We start from the raw sequence: 16,391 nt of genomic DNA on the forward strand, positions 1-16,391 counted from the left end.
GGATGTGGGACTTTTAGTGCTAACTGGGGTGGTTGGTCACCCTATCTTCTGACTATTATCCCTGGCTTTCCATCCTTCCCTCCCTCCCTCCCCCACCCCTCTGCCCTGCATTTATTATCTTGGTGTTTCATCCATTCGTGTTTGCTTCATAATAGAAAAGGGGGAAAGTAAAGAAAAGGAGTAATTAGACAGAGATACATTATGCTTACATTATGGAAGAAACTGTACCAGAAAGCTTCGGAACTTTCTCTAGTCCCTTCTGCGGTTGTTAAAACTCTGCCAAGTGCGTGAATTCAAAAAGGTATGGATGCTTGGTTCTTTCACTTTCTCTGAAACCCTACTTGCCAAGTGACCCAAAACATGGACGTAACAGGATAACCTCTGAAACATGATTGATGTTCCATTGAATTTGTTTCCTATAGTTTTGCTTTGGCTTTTGTTGGATTATGTTTGTGTGCTACTCACTTCAGAGTCATGGAGCTATCCTAACTTTTGGAAGGCAAGACTCTTTCTTGCTGATTATGAATCACGATCTTACGTTTTGATTATTTGTGAAGTTTTTTTTTTAGAGTTATTTCAGGACTTTTGCCCTTGTGGTTTGGCAAGAGGAATAACAGTAACACAGGATTTGGCATTTTCAAACTATTGGAGCTAGTTCCCTAAATGGAATCCTGTACCATCCTGATCATGAAAGTAGGCTGAGGAAATGAAGTTTTAGCTGTTGCATTTTACCTCTTTCTTTCTGCTTGTGTTAAAATGGATGAAAGAACTGTTTGTTCTATCTTAGCCCAACCTCTGCTGTGATTTATTGTCATTCAGTTAACAGAGGTAAACATTAATCTTTTTTGAGTTACTTTTGACAACTGACAGCCTATCAGTTTCTGTGTAAAAGTTGTCTAAAAATGTTTATTTTCTCAAATGTACACAAATAAGACTATATAGATATATAAGGCAATATATCTTAGGCTTGCCTGTATTAATATATAAACAATCCATAGCTAGACTGTTTATATAGCTAGGTAAAAATGATAATAATATATAACTAAAAAGTTTAGCATTATCGGTACAACTTTATCAACTTTAGAATTGGAAATAGAACCTGAAATATGTGTTCTATTAGAAACTTATCCCTGTTGTCATATCCAGGTAAGCATGTGCTGGGGTTAATACCTAGGAGACAAATAAATAAAGATCCATTAAGAAAAGATATGATAATCCTGTGATGACTTTGCTTAATTATGTGTTAGTAATTACCTTGAAGAAGTACATATGCATCACAGCCAACCTGGTGCTACTGGCCAAGAAATGGCCTGTCTCTTAATACTCAAGAAAGTTCTATATCTTTTTTATGATGTTTTAAATGTATAGAGGGAACTTAAATCTTTTTATTAAATTTGGCAGGTTTGCGTTATTAGTAGAATAATGATGTATTGAGCCAAAATCCAGCAAGAGTTCTGTGTATTCACAGTAGCTATTCAATAACTCTTCATTGACTTCTGAGTGGGAGAAAAGTTAGTGTGTCTATGGTGAGAAAAGAACAAAATGACCCATTGAGCAAGAGAATGGGATTCAAGAAATTTTTCTTCAAGTCCCTAAATGAAAGCAACTGTGAGCCCTTCAAATATGTGTGAAATGAAATAACACACACACACATACACACACACACACACACTTTTTATGTTTTTATTTGGAAATACCATGAACTTTGAGTATAACTCTGAATTCAGACCATTGGAATTATTTTGATCCCTTTACGAAAATAATACCTGCCCTGTCCCCAGAGTTGAGTGGTTTTTTTTGTTGTTGTTGTTGATCTGTTTTTAAAGCCACTGAAGCATGATAAATGAAACATAAGTTAAATGGTAATGTATAAATAGCAATGTTTTAACTTTCGTTAAGTCATTATGGCATGATTGTTTACTGTATTCCCTGTATGAGTATTCTTAAGCCTAATTTATAAAACCTGGGAAATATTTTTATTGTCTTTAAGTATTGTTGCATTTTATCACTCTCTCCCTTCCAATAGCCCATTAATCATTTCTTGAATAGTTATAGTGGTCATTTGATCATTGCTCCTCTTGCCCCAACAATATAGAAATCCTAAATGTCTTTTTTTTTTTAATAAATTTATTTTATTTATTTTATTTTTGGCTGCGTTGGGTCTTTGTTGCTGAGCGCGGGCTTTTCTCTAGTTGCGGCAGGAAGGGGCTACTCTTGTTGCGGTGCAGGGGCTTCTCATTGCAGTGGCTTCTCTTGTTGCAGAGCATGGGCTCTAGGCACGCGGGCTTCAGTAGTTGTGGTGCACGGGCTCAGTAGTTGTGGCTCATGGACTCTAGAGCTCAGGCTCAGTAGTTGTGGCATATGGTCTTAGTTGCTCCGCGGCTTGTGGGATCTTCCCGGACCCGGGCTCAAACCCGTGTCCCCTGCATTGGCAGGCAGATTCTTAACCACTGCACCACCAGGGAAGCCCTCTTTTTTTTAAAGTGTGGAGACTGTTTGGCATCTAGAGATCCTGTTGTTAAAACAAATCTTATCTCAGAACTATTACATGAAGTTTATATTAAAATTTTTGCATATTAGATCACCATATAAAACATTTGTTGACATACCAGTAAAAGTTTATTAAAAAGTGAACCTGGGGCTGCCGAGGGGGAAGCTGGTGTCCTTGGCAGTGGCTGCACTGACCAGGGAACGTGGTTTACGCACAAGAGAAGAGCATGGGGTCTGGAGCCTCCCGAACTTGGATTAAAATCCTAGCTCTGTAAGGAAAATGTGGTGTATGCATACAATGGAATATTGCGGAGCCTTAAGAAGAAAGGAAATTCTGACTCATGCTACAACATGGATGGATCTTGAGGACATTATGCTAAGTGAAACTAGCCTGTCACAGAAAGAAAAATACTAGTGTGGGTTCAAGCATTCTCGATACTTCCTTCTGTCATCTTCATAAAGTCCTGGGTCACAGAGAGCTGCCAGCTGTTATTACAGCAAGATACCTGCAAAGGGTGGACCCCTTCTGACTCTTGCAGTTAAAATCCCGGTGCCTGGAGTTTCCAGATATTCCATGGCTTGTCCCCGCCTTGAGTGACAGCATGGTGGAGGGGATGGAGCAAGGGGCCTTGGCATCAAGGCTGCAGTGAGAATGGAATAACGCAGTGGAAACGTGCAGGTGATAACGGGGATTGGCTGGAATCAGGAGGAGAGGGAAGACGATCGTTTCTGCAAGTAACTGTGAAGCCAGGTTATAGGAATTTGTTCTCCACAGTGAAAGCTTCACTTATTAAGAAGCCCTTCACAAAACCTGTGGAAAACGCACAAGCAACAGTTGGCAGTGGCTGTCGCCAGGGGGAATCGTGTAGCTGAGGGAGAAGAGTCACCCTACACCCTTCCAGACCATATTCACATATTTCCTCCCCCAGAAAGCAAATACAGAGTTTAAAACGACCTATTCTTCTTTTCTGGAATATGATTTTTTTTTTCTTTTTCTGAAATTGAAGTATAGTTGATTTACAATGTTGTGTTAGTTTCAGGTGCACTGAAAAGTGATTCAGTTATACATATAAAAACAGTCTATTTTTGGGGGGAGGATTTTTTAGAAAATAAAAAGAAATGGAGGTATTTGTAATGAGGTGGATGGAGTTAGAGTCTGTCATACAGAGTAAAGTTAAGTCAGAAGGAGAAAAACAAATACAGTATGCTAACACATATGTATGGAATCTAAGGAAAAAAAAAAGTGAACCTATTATTCTTTGATGATGGGTTATTTATGGAATTGATTTTTACTTTATTTTTCACTTCATTTTTGTTTTGTAAATATTTTCTTTAAATTAAAAAAAATTCTCTAAATTGATTTATAGCATGACTGATCTATACTATTTGAACATTGACCTTTAAGTTTTATCAGTATAAATGGTGATTGTGTTGGTTGCATAAATAATCATGATCTTTAATAATTACAGATCTTCCTTGGCTGTTCAGCTTTAATGTGAAGTTTTATCCTCCTGATCCTTCTCAGTTGACTGAAGATATCACCAGGTACTTTACATTTATACTAAAAATGATTCTTTACTTACAGCTCTCATTTATTTCAGTGCCCTGGGGGGGAATGGTGGTAATTTTAGGATTAAAACCAAAACACTTTTTCTTAAGCTGAGTTTTAGAAGTTTCCTTGGAAGTGGATATTCCAAAATAGTTTGAAATGTTTCTAGTTTCAGAAATTTTATTCACTTTTCTTTAACTTCCCATTTATATTCGAGTAATGGAATATTTTTTAAAAATTGCAGCAACTTTGTTTCCTATGTTATACTTTCAAAAAAATCACTGGTATTTAATATTTCAGATTTTAATACTAAGATAGTTTTTATTGTGTAAACCATGTGTGCCTGTGTACTAATCTCAGCTTACAAACGTTATATAAAGGTAGAAAAATGAAAAACTTTTTAAAAGTTAATTTTTGGAAGTCTCTTGAACTGTAATTTTTATACACACACACACCTGCTCCCCAGGATAAAAAACTAACAAGGTAGGCTTTCTTATGTAAGAGTCAGTAGCTGTTTCATTTCCATCTCCTCTGAGATTATCTGGACAATACAGACACATGCTTAAATTGCAAATAAAGTCTCAGTTTAGGAGCAAGAGTGCTTTACTGATTTTGAGAGTGACTAAGTATTTGAATGGGAACAAGGAACATTTAGAGTCCACGAGTACCTTGATATCTTAGCCCTATTAAGCTGGGTATCAGCGATTGAAATTCTTAGCTTTGGTAAGAGTAGGTCTATAGAGTGATTTGTATATATTTTTAAAAGATTATTTACCTGGCCAAGGAAAACTGCATTCTGTATATATACTTCTGGAAAATTAGAGGGTGTTAGCTAAAGACTCTGTTTTTGATTCCGGCGGTTCCTGTGTCCTTGACGTTTTCTGCTAGGCCAGTTTTGTCGTCAGATGTGAAGTTGGGTAGATATTTTAGCAAGTGCGTGATATCCATGTGAACTAGGAATAATGGAGATTTTTTTCCAAGACTGGATAAACGACAAGGCCTTTTTTCCCCCCCCATTACTAGTTACTGCTGAATAAGGATTTACTGATACTAATTAAGTTTTGATTGAATTAGCTTCAGCTAGTAAATAATAAATAGCAGCTTTTGTAAACTACACAGTGAGCTGCTTAGAGCATGAAACTTGACAGGTTGCCGTGCGTAGGATACAGAGCCTCACTGCGGGAGGGCCTTTGAACAGTGCACATAACTGGGGCTTTGTGACCCAGCGTCCTCTTTGTACATACATTCCTCCTTGCAGTGATTCCTTTGGGGATGATAATCCTTTGGTGACTGCAACTTTGTAGCATCGGTAAAGTGCTTTGGTTTTCCTTTTAGAGGGACCTTGAACAGTCTCCCTGCGTGTTTGGGGGAGAATGAAATAGTAGTCTAGTGAGCTAACTAAAAGCCTGAGACCAGCCTGTAGCTTTGCAGCCTAAATATTACGATTGAAATCTTCACTATGACTTGAGTGAACATCTAGAAGGTGGGATAGGCTTTTGAGGAGGGCAAGAACACAGTTCAGAATTATGTCTGAAGAATTATCTGTCCTGCCATATGAAGGAGATGGACTTGGGAAACTCAGGAGGCCATTGCGGCTTTTGTTTGAAGTTTTCGGGCCTTAGCCGTAGGCTTTAAAGACAGAAGAAGGGATCAATGTGAAAAGTAGATATACTAATATAAGGAGGAGCAACAGGATTTTAGTAATAGATGGAATCTTTGTGTTTAGGTCTTAACAGTGCTGTAAAATGTGGAGAACCAGTGATATTCTTGATTAGACCTAGAGAATTTGAGGATAACGTGGAATCGTAGTTTAAAATTTAGTTTGCTAAAATAAAGCAGTGATGCTCATGTTGTTCTGGGGGTCAAGGAAACACATAATTCTCCTCGGAAAGAGAGCTACTGCAGTGCTTAAAATTATTCAGACTGTAGTGATAGTGAGATGAGTTTCATTCTTAGAAAATTATGGAGCACTTGTCATGTGGCAAGTACTTTGCTAATAAGTGTGGGCTTATGATGATGATAAACAGAATCCCTGCCCTGCCTGACAGGAGATTTGGGTGGTAGGTAATACAGGTGTAACTGGGGGATGGCTGATGCCATGTTCTGGGACATGCTCTCTGACCCAACAGCAAGAGCCCTGGACCACAGGCAGTGTGCCCCTTTGAACATGGGGGGTAGAGGCAAAAGGAGGGTGGAACCATGACACCCCTGCCAGGCAAAAGCATCCACAGGAAGAAGCCACCAGCCAATAGGAATGGCAGTTTCTTCAAGAATGAGGGAGGGCGCTGCCATTTTCTTGGGAGGAGTCAGTGGTAACCTTAGCAAGTGGTTCAATTCAAGAGTAGAAATGAGGTTTTCAAATGTTAACAAAAGGAGTTGATGGGGGATCCCCCCCAACCCTCATAAAATATAAGTAATGCGTTTCTGCATGTTATTTAGTAAAAGCCAGAATCTTTTATAACTGTAATAATCCACTTGGAACACTGAATGATGGTTATTATAACTAATAATAATATTATTATGATTATGGCTACTAGTTATCAATTGCCAAGTACCATGCAATGTCTTTTATTTATATTATCTAATTTTTTATCCTCATCTTTAAAGGGAAATAGAGTTCTTCCCATTTTACAGGTGAGAAGTTAGACTTAGGCAAGTAAATTAGCTTGCTGAAGGTCACGTGGTCAGCTCTGCCAGGCTCTGAAGCCCATGATTTCTCTACTGTAAACTGAATTAGCTGCCTCTTTAGATGGGGTAAATGGGCAAGTAAGGGCTTCCAAGTAGAGACTGACTTATGATTGTTGTTAAAGGGTCTCAGGAAAAGAAATTAGTATGAAAAGCGTAGAGAGGATAAAGGGTGGGTGACCTTAGCTTTTCATGTAAATCCTTAAGAACTGTAGCTATTTCTTAAATTTTATTAGTCTTTATAACTTTTGAAGAGCATGCTAATTTTGATTACAGTTTTAAATCCAAGGAGTCTAAGTGATTAGAATTTCACCTGCAGTCACAAAACTCTTTTTTTGTAATAGTAAAAATACACTGTTGCCTGAATAGCAATTCAGAATTTCCACTCTATTACTTTGCCCTCTAGATGCATTTTCTATAAATAAGTCACAAGTTTAGAAGTCCATGGAGGAAGGTGGGCTTCTTATTACAAAACACTTTTTTTGTTCTGCATTTGAAGAGTGCCTGTATTATATATTTGTTTCAGAGGAATATCAGAATCATATTTATGAGCGCTACAATCTTAGCTAACTGTTCTGCCACCCTTTTGTCCCCTGTTCCTCACAGATACTTCTTGTGCCTTCAGCTGCGGGAGGACATTGCCTCAGGCCGCCTGCCCTGCTCTTTTGTGACGCACGCCCTCCTGGGGTCGTACACTCTGCAGGCTGAACTTGGGGACTGTGACCCAGAAGAGCATGGCAGTCATGACCTCAGCGACTTCCAGTTTGCCCCTACACAAACGAAGGAACTGGAAGAGAAAGTGGCAGAGCTGCATAAGACCCACAGGTCTGTAGACTTGCTTACTGGAGAGAGTGACCGTGGTGGGTCTAAATGGCTTCCCTTATAGCATTTGCTGGACATTTGAGCATAGTTGATGGGATTATTCAGTTTGCCCTTGTGGAGCTTCACCTAGTGCTAGTCAAGGTAACTTGGAGTCATTGAGACAGGCTTCCATTGTCTTTATGCCTGTAATACGAGGAGCTGTGCTCATGAGAGTAAATGTTTTCATTTATTAAAAAACTGTACTTTTCCCTATGATATCTCCTGTGCCCTCCTCCCAGTCCTCTCCCTTCACACACACACGTGCACACACATACACACACATGTGCACACACATACACACACCTGAAACAAACATACCCAGTACTTGTTTGGCATTGATTATACATTTCTTCTGCCTTTTAATTATTTTTATTACCATATTTGATAAGAAAGCCAGGGAGATAATGAGCCATCAGGATTTGAGTCAGAAATGTGAGTGGTAATGGGCGTAAGGGAAGTAAATCTACAGGTGGTTTCTCTATCCACAGAAGATGACTTTTGGTTTAGCTGAGGGTTATTAATTACTTAAATACCATGTTACACTTTGAGAACTTCTATATCTGTGAAAACAAATGGTTCTCTTAAGCATGAGTTTTTAAAAACTCCCAGCTACGAAATTCTAACTTGTCCCATATGGCAAAATTGAAGTTTTCAAAAATTTTGACTGCAATGATTTGAAAGGAACTTTCAGAGATTAGAGGGTTTTAAACAGACTACCTTCACTGACTTTTCTTTAAAAAAAAAAAAAATGCAGTATTTGACTTTAAATATTTTCTTATTAACTTCATTCCAAGTCTGTTCAGTAGACATGTATTATATAATTTGAAATTGAAATATCAGGTGCCGAAATGCCATGGGGAATATGAAAATTAACGGGACCCTGCTTTCTAGGAGCTTAAGATTTGTTTAGTTGGGACCTGTCAGGTATAAAATCAAGCACAAGTACTTCTGATCTTTAGTATTGTCAGTCGTAGTGAAATAAAATTAAGGAGAGAATTTGTCTATTTCAGAAAGATGAAATGACTTTCTATTTTTTTATTCTTTTATTTTTAAAGTTAATTTATGTTGTACCCACTATTGCTGGGGCTTTTTCCCTAGTGGAAAAAAACGAAAGCAACTTTCTAAGATAAAAAGGGTAAGCGTGGAGGGACACCTCCTTGCAACGAGTAGGTTCATATTGGAGGATCTTAAGAGAAGAATGCTGGACGTTGAGAGCTGATCCTTCTTCCCTGATTCCTCCTTGTCTGCACATTTAGCTGGGCTACCCCCTCCACCCCAAGCTCTCCAAGCTCATGCACCCCTTTCTCTATTTTGGTTACATTTGCTTTGCATCCACCAGTAAGGTAATATTGTTTCTTTTGATTCTTAGGGGATTATCTCCAGCACAAGCTGATTCTCAGTTCTTAGAAAATGCCAAGAGGCTTTCCATGTATGGAGTCGACCTGCATCATGCCAAGGTACTGTGAGTGTAACGGAGAGGTGGCCTCTTTCCGGTCTGTTGACTAAAGTTTTGAGAGGGCTCCAGTTGTAGACTAGCCTAGCTCACTTTCAGAAAAGGCTCTTCACCCTCACCCAAGGGACTCTATTTCTTTGGGGTTTCTAATGGTGGGGTTTATGGCTGTGGGGAGGGATCATTGATTCTCCCTCTTATTCTTTCTTCTTTTCCCAGTCTTTTTAAGTTGATACCCTTTCATATATACTTATGGGAAGACTCACCTTATCAGCCTTCTTTACCCCCCGTCCTACCTTTATTCTGTCCCAGCTTTTGCTCTTGCAAGTGCTGCCTCTGTCCCAGCCCCGTCTCCCACCTGTGTCCTGGGAGAGGAGAGCAGCTCGTAGCCACCATGACAGGGCAAGGCAGCATGGATATGACCGCTTTCCGAAAAACTGCCGGAGAAGGAGCCCTAGGGTTGGGCTTTTCCCTACAGGTCTGTTGTACTTCTTGTAAGATAAACTGTGCTGGCCCAGGCTTCAGGCAGTTAGACCTTCTGTCCCATGTGAGCAGTGGGGAAAGAATGGAATCATGGAGGTAGCTGAGAGGAGAGGCAGGGTTTGGTGAGGAAGATGCCAGTAACAAGCGTCACCTACTTCATGATCCTAGTTTGGACAATCAGGTAGTAGGGAGAGTCGGGGCGGGAGCAGTAGGTGGAGAGTACAAGAGGCAAGATGAAAGATGCATTTGGTTTTGAAAAATACGTCCAGAGTCGGCTCAACATGCAGAGGGAACCTATTGTTGCCTGCTTTTAAAGGACCCGTCAGTCCCTTGGTGAAGTTTAGGAAGCCCAGGTTATATGATTTGAGAAATCCCTAGGAAAGCCTATCACCCAAAGGTATCTTCCTTCCCTTGGCCTCAGATTACTAATGTTTGCTTTTGTGTTTATAGTACTTCATATTTGCAAAGCACTCCTTTTTCCTGTGTGCCTTCCTTTATTCTTTAAATATTTTTCCTTATTACAAAAGTAATACATCTTCATCCTAGAAGATAGAGGTGAACAGAAAAATATAAAAAGACTGAAATGTCTTTATGCAGAAACAAGCACTGTTAGTATTTTGGTATTTTCTTGTTTTATTTAAAAAAAAAAATCTCTGAGCAGTTGAAGTCACATTTTAAAAATGGGATTATACCATGAGTATTATTTCATAAATTTTTTTTTTTTTTAACTTGCTCATATAAACACTTCTCCATGTTAGTAAATAGTCTTTGGCAGCAATATTTTTAACTGCTAGGTGCTGTATACCCTTAATTTTTAAAAGTGCTTTCACTTACACTATCTCATTTAAGGGTTGAATGTTTTTGTTTTTACAAAGACTACATAAAACAGAATGCATATGGCTTGTTACACTATCTGGCTTGTTGCCTCAAGCCACATAGTGTAAAGTGGTCCCATCTGTGTGATGTCTGCTGATAAATCCTACTAGGAGGTAACACAGATCTTCTCCACACTTGAGTGTCTTGTAGCTCATTTCTCTGTATGATGGAGACAGGCAGGCTGGGTTAGCAGGCAAACAGAAATAAGGGAGGGAGGACAGAGCAGATCTGGTATCAGAAGGACTCCCAGAGCCCATCTCTCCTCTAAACCCTGTTATTCTTGCCACACGTGAATCTTACATCTGCTGCTTTTGTTGATCATTAGTGAGAAAGCAGTCCTTAGATGACAGTCCTGGAAGGTTTCGGGATTCTTGTTTTTGAAGTTGTATGTTAGAAAAGTAAAAAAGCTGCTGCTTTTGTTATAAGTGTAATTTCAGTTCTTGCGGTGTGGTTAGGAGTAGATCACTTAAAAAAAATGAGAATAACACGCATTCATTCAACTTATCGTCTGGTGGACTTAGATAATATCTGATGCGCAAGATATTTGTAGCCCATGGGAAAAAAATCTGTAGCAATGTAAGAGAACTTTCCATGTAGTTTAAAGTTTTGTACCTTTATACATTTTTCATCGCCTTGAGATCATATTTAAAAAATTTTTTTTAATTAATATTTTATCGTCAGAAGAGTCCTTCAATGGCACACTTACGTTAGGACAAGGTGAGGGTGTTGAATAAAAGGGCTCTTGACAAAGATAGAAGGAAACCACAAGAGTAGAATGATGCCCATGAGCTGGTAACAGCAGCTCTCCTAACCCCTCTGGGTGTGGGGGGGAGGTGAGGCAAAGAGTAGTTACCAGAACCCAGGGGGAGATCTGTGTGGAGAGGGCTGTCTTGAGAGGAGCCGCGATTGTCAAGGATATAGCCACCCTGATGAGACCACACAAGGAAGGAGTCTGGGTATTAAAAACCCTGACCTCCTTGCCCTCCTCCCTCTCTCTGATCTTCTTCAAGAACTTTCCATTGGCTGAAGTCAGTGGGAGTGGGATCCTGTTGATGTCCACATGGGGTAGCTTCCTGAGGCAGAGAGCAAGGTGGAGAAGATGCTCCTTTTTTATTAGTTTATTTTTCTGACTTTGTTGCTGAATGGCAGAAGTCAAATATGGAGAACTAAGGCATGCTTTTTTTCCCTTTAACTTCTTTCCCTTTATCTGTAATTTCTATTCACACAAATACTGATAATTCTGAAACAATATGTGGAACAATCGGACCTCAACTGATTTACTTGGATCCAGATTGTGTTTATTTTTCAGTCAGATAAAATAGCTTCAATGTCCTGTTGAAAGATTGCCTCACACTAGAGATAGCTTTGTTTAATGTTTCAGATGATGGTTGCCTCCTTATTTGTGCTGAGAACATGCTCTCTTGGGCAATCTTCTGGCCTGCTCCCTGTGTCCCTGGCCAGTGATATTTTGGGCAAGCACGTCATTTGTGTCTGGTGCCAAGTTGCTTAGGCACCTGTACCTGGTTCACTCTGGCTTTTTACTCTGTTCCTAGAGAGAACTGTGGCTGTCAGGATATGGGTGAATAAAGCACCTTTATAGGTGAGATTTTTTAAACCTGTTCAGATGGTCTAATGTAATTTTATTCGTATATATGAGTTGTTCACATATCACAGCAGTGAATGCCATTGGCATCAGTTACCTAGTACTGTATTTCTGTTTTTTAAAAAACTGAAATAAATTGCGTTAAATTGTTCTCAGTAACAAGGCAGTTGAAATGTTATAGTTTTATTGACTTGAACCTAGACTATGTGGGGTTTGTTTCAGCATATTTTGTGAGAATTTGTGCCGTGTTGTTAATGATTTCTGAAAATGTGAATATCTCTGAATAATAATCTTCAATTTTCCGTATCTTGAATGAGATCTAGTTCTTCTCTTAAAGATATTTGAATATTGTATATATTAGATCTTCAACCACTACTTGAAATGTGAGGAGGCAGTTTTTTACTTTTGTCTGTAAATGTATTTGATTTTTAAAAAAATCTTTCAGGCTGGCGATTATTCTAGATTGTCATCTTTTCCAAATTAAAACGCCGAGGAAAGAAAACAGTAAGTTCAAGAATAGTCTGTAGTCCTTTGAAATATGCCAGCCAAAGGAATGTTGTAATGAGAACGGGATGTCAGCAGTTAGTGTTATTGAAAAACTGCTTGAAAGAATTCAAAGATTTCAACACCATCAGCCTAGAAGAGAAATGTTCTGTGAGGAGTTGGTGTTGTCCAGAATATAGGTGTTACTTAGCAGCTGTTAGCTAGCATAATCATCTGAGATAAATTTGCCTACAGTAAAATGGCTGACTGCACCTTAGGGTAAGCTGACAGACTGTCCCCAGGGGCTGGAATAGCCTCTGGGAAACATGTTTTATCTCCCGTATCTTCAGGATGTCTAAATTCAGGTCTATTTCCTTTCCTCCCTTTTAGCTCTTACAGCCGAGCTCGAGGGCATATGAGTTAGGCCTTTTGAAGAATGTTGTGTCCTGTAGTCATGTTGCCATATCTCAAATCTGACCCCTCAAGAGAAATATCTAGGTTTAAGATGTGTTGTATGTCCTACTGTTTCTATTAACTTGTGTACTGTCACTGCAGTTGAAATACAGACCTGTTAAATTGGCATTCCTGATCATGGTTTGAGGGGGCTCATTGACTTCCCTACCTATATAACTTTCACAACCCTAACCATAGTCAAATGGCTTATGCTTGGCAGGACTCAGAAGGCGTGGACATCAAGCTGGGCGTGTGTGCTAATGGGCTTCTCATCTACAAAGACAGACTGAGAATCAATCGTTTTGCTTGGCCGAAAATCCTGAAAATCTCCTATAAGCGCAGTAACTTCTACATTAAAGTTAGGCCAGCAGAGGTAAGCAGAGTCATGTAGCCCTTGGCATATCTAATTGGGCTTTGTCAGTGTTCTCCTTTATGGCCACGAGCTACCAGAATTCTTTTCCATTGAATGTTAAGAAAATGAACTATTATTTATTCCTCCATGGTAAAAAAAAAAAAAAAAAAAAGAGGGTTTTTGATGATAAACTTGCATATATGTATTCCTGTTGATTAAAAAAAAACAAAAACAAGCAACAGCCACAATTTCACAGAAAAGGGAAAGTAGTCAGTGCCTGCCACATCCGGGGGGAGGGGCTCATTTTTCTTTTTTCTTTGCATCAACTAAGTGGTCAAGATCGATAGGAAGGTGGTAAAATGAATTTTAGTGGATATTGAGGGATAGCTGATTTATGTCAGTAGTTGATATTTGCCCTTTTTCAAGAAGAACAATTACTTCTTAGTGAAATATCTGAATCCATGTTTTTCAGTAGCTTCTAATCAGCTCTTAAGAGATATGTTGATTTGTTTTATGGATTTATTCTAGCTGGAACAGTTTGAGAGCACCATTGGCTTTAAACTGCCAAACCATCGGGCAGCGAAAAGGTTATGGAAAGTGTGCGTGGAACATCATACTTTCTACAGGTAATTTTGAGAAAACAGCCTGGGATTCATGAAAACAGCTCTTGGTACCATCTAGATCCTAGGAGGGGGCAATGGATAGCGTGGCAGACCCAGCCACAACTGCTTTATGGTTCTTTGCTCTCCCTCTTCGTGTATCTGTTTCTGTCACCATGCTGTGCTAGTCCTGGCTCAGAACTGCTCTGCCTCTGCAGTGGTCCCCCACTCCACTGCCCTTCCACCACCATACCCTCCCACCCCGGCTGCCGCTCTCTCACTGTCACTCACCTTAGGCTTCACTTAGTTGCTCTTATCAGCTCCCTCCTGTCTTACTTCTTTCCCAGGCAGACCAACCCTGAACCCTGTGCTCTGTCCCTTTGCTACTTTGGCAGGAGTGTTCTCCCCACTAAGTCCCTGTCCCTTTTTGCACATCAGCCTCCAGTCTCCTGGTCCTGGATGAGTCCTGTGTCCCGACCTCACCATTTCTATACCTGTGCTACCACGTGTTGCTTTCAATAGCATAACTATCCAGATAGACAGTGCTTTGGGTTGGTGCAGTTGCAGAGAGATCCTTTCCCACATCAGCTGGATCCTAGTGCCACCATCACAAATATTCCTGGTCTTCTTGAGCTCCAGGGCACCCTGGCCCCTCTGCTCAGATGCCCTTCATTGGAGGGTATGCTGATAGTAGATACTGTGGGTCATGAACATTCTTGGTTTCATGCATCTTCTCTTTTTCTCTTTTTGTCTATAATTAAGCATCGTTTCCCTCTCCCTTCATTCATTCTTTTCTTCCTCTCCTGTCTCAAGAAAGAGCATATATAGAACTTTTATTCCTCTACCTTGATCCCTTGTTTCATGCCTCACGTAGGATTGCGCTTTGTAAATCATGTGCCCCCAGTGGGTGGCTTCGATGAGTTCTTTGGCCAATAAACATGTCCATGTCTTGCTCCCTGAAAAACCAAAAAAACACAGAAGATCTCCTTAGACCTTTTAGCCTCCTATAGCTTTTGTCCTGTCTCCGTTCATACTTTTATTCAGGGGCATACTTTTTAACATTGCTTTTCTTAGCAAAGTGTGGTTTGCTGATCTTCCTTTTCTCTGTTTCCTCAGTTTCCTATTACTGCAGTCTAGATAGCTGTGATATCTAGACCCTTCATCTTTAAAGTTTTTGCTTTGCACTCTTAAGGTCTAATGCTGCCCCTCCACATACTAGGTGTGTGATTGTAGGTATAAGTTACTCAGCCTTTGTGAGTCTTTCCCTTTCATCATTTGTGTGATGGTGGTAGTGATGATAGTGCCTATATTATAGGGTTGTTTTGAAAACTAAATGATATAGCTCACGTGAAACAAACTTAGAACCATTTCTGGTATGAAATAATGTTTATCATTATCATCATTATTCTTAGTTTGGTAGCATAGTGTGCTATTTATTTTCAAAACTGCTCTGATATACTCATTTCAGAGGAGTCATGTTAACCGTTGACTTAAATCACCAAAAAGATTCTTTTAGAGAAAGCTCATAAATGTTTGTGGTCAAGACTTTTTTGTTTCGGTACTAGTTTCTGTTTAATTGTAGCTTAATTGCTTAAGGATTTCTTTGTGATCAGAAAATTAATCTGTAAGCTAATACTTTGTGTATGTGGTCACCAGTGCCAGTTGGGCAAGAAAGCACTTTATCTCAGTTTGACATAAACAGAATAAAAATCCTCTAGTTAATGATTTTCCCTCTTTTGCATTATGACTTATATCTGCCTTTAAAATATTTTCCTTGTATTTCTTGGATTTATGTTTTTTGTAAACTGGAAGTAAGAGAAAATCCTCATATGGAGCTGCTCATTCTGGGAAGACGTGGCCTTTGGTTGAGATATAGTCAACTGAAGTGAACCTGCAGAGGGGTACCAGATAACCCAGTCTCACTCTCCTGTTTGCCTCTAGTCTTTTTTTTTTTTTTTTCTTTTTAAATAATTTTATTTTATTGTGGCAAGATCACTTAACAAATTTTAAATGTATAATATATTATTATTGACTGTAGGTACAGTGTTGTATAGCAGCTTTCTAGAGCTTATTTATCTTATTTAATTGAAATTTTTTTGCCTGGTGATTAACAACTCCCCATCGTACCCTCCCTCTAGCCCCTGGTAACCACCATTCCAGTCTTTGATTCTGTGAATTTTGACTATTTTGGATACATCATATAGGTAGAATTATGTAGTACTTGGCTTTCTGTGTCTGGCTTGTTTCACTTAGCGTAATCTTCTCAAGGTCCCTCCTTGAGATGGGCCATTCCGTCTCAAGGATGTTACATTCCAGAGTGTAACAGGTCCATTCTGTTACATACTGCAGAATTTCCTTCCTTTTTAAAGGCTGAATAGTGTTCCATTGTATGTATATCCTGTATTTCCTTTATCCGTTCATTCGTAGATGGATGGTGAGGTTGTTTCCATATCTTAGTTATTGTGACGTGGTATAATGGACATGGGAATGCTAATATCTCTTTGAGA

General features: G+C 39.3%; 1 protein-coding gene across 23 annotated transcripts in view; it reads left to right on the forward strand.

Moving 5' to 3' along the window:
- The window catches only part of EPB41L2 (erythrocyte membrane protein band 4.1 like 2), a 214,631-nt gene that overhangs the window by 146,435 nt on the left and 51,805 nt on the right, over window positions 1–16,391 (forward strand). For all 23 annotated transcript variants that reach the window (XR_009506159.1, XM_059941214.1, XM_059941211.1 and 20 more), the window contains 5 exons: window positions 3,960–4,035; window positions 7,331–7,549; window positions 8,955–9,042; window positions 13,154–13,306; window positions 13,814–13,911. Coding sequence is in view for 22 of the 23 variants with exons in the window: in XM_059941214.1 (XP_059797197.1) it covers window positions 3,960–4,035; window positions 7,331–7,549; window positions 8,955–9,042; window positions 13,154–13,306; window positions 13,814–13,911 (634 nt within the window). In the remaining variant the exon portion in view is untranslated. The remainder of the gene's footprint in view (window positions 1–3,959; window positions 4,036–7,330; window positions 7,550–8,954; window positions 9,043–13,153; window positions 13,307–13,813; window positions 13,912–16,391) is intronic.

Source organism: Balaenoptera ricei, chromosome 12, assembly GCF_028023285.1.
Source record: "Balaenoptera ricei isolate mBalRic1 chromosome 12, mBalRic1.hap2, whole genome shotgun sequence".
Lineage (NCBI taxonomy): Eukaryota > Metazoa > Chordata > Mammalia > Artiodactyla > Balaenopteridae > Balaenoptera > Balaenoptera ricei.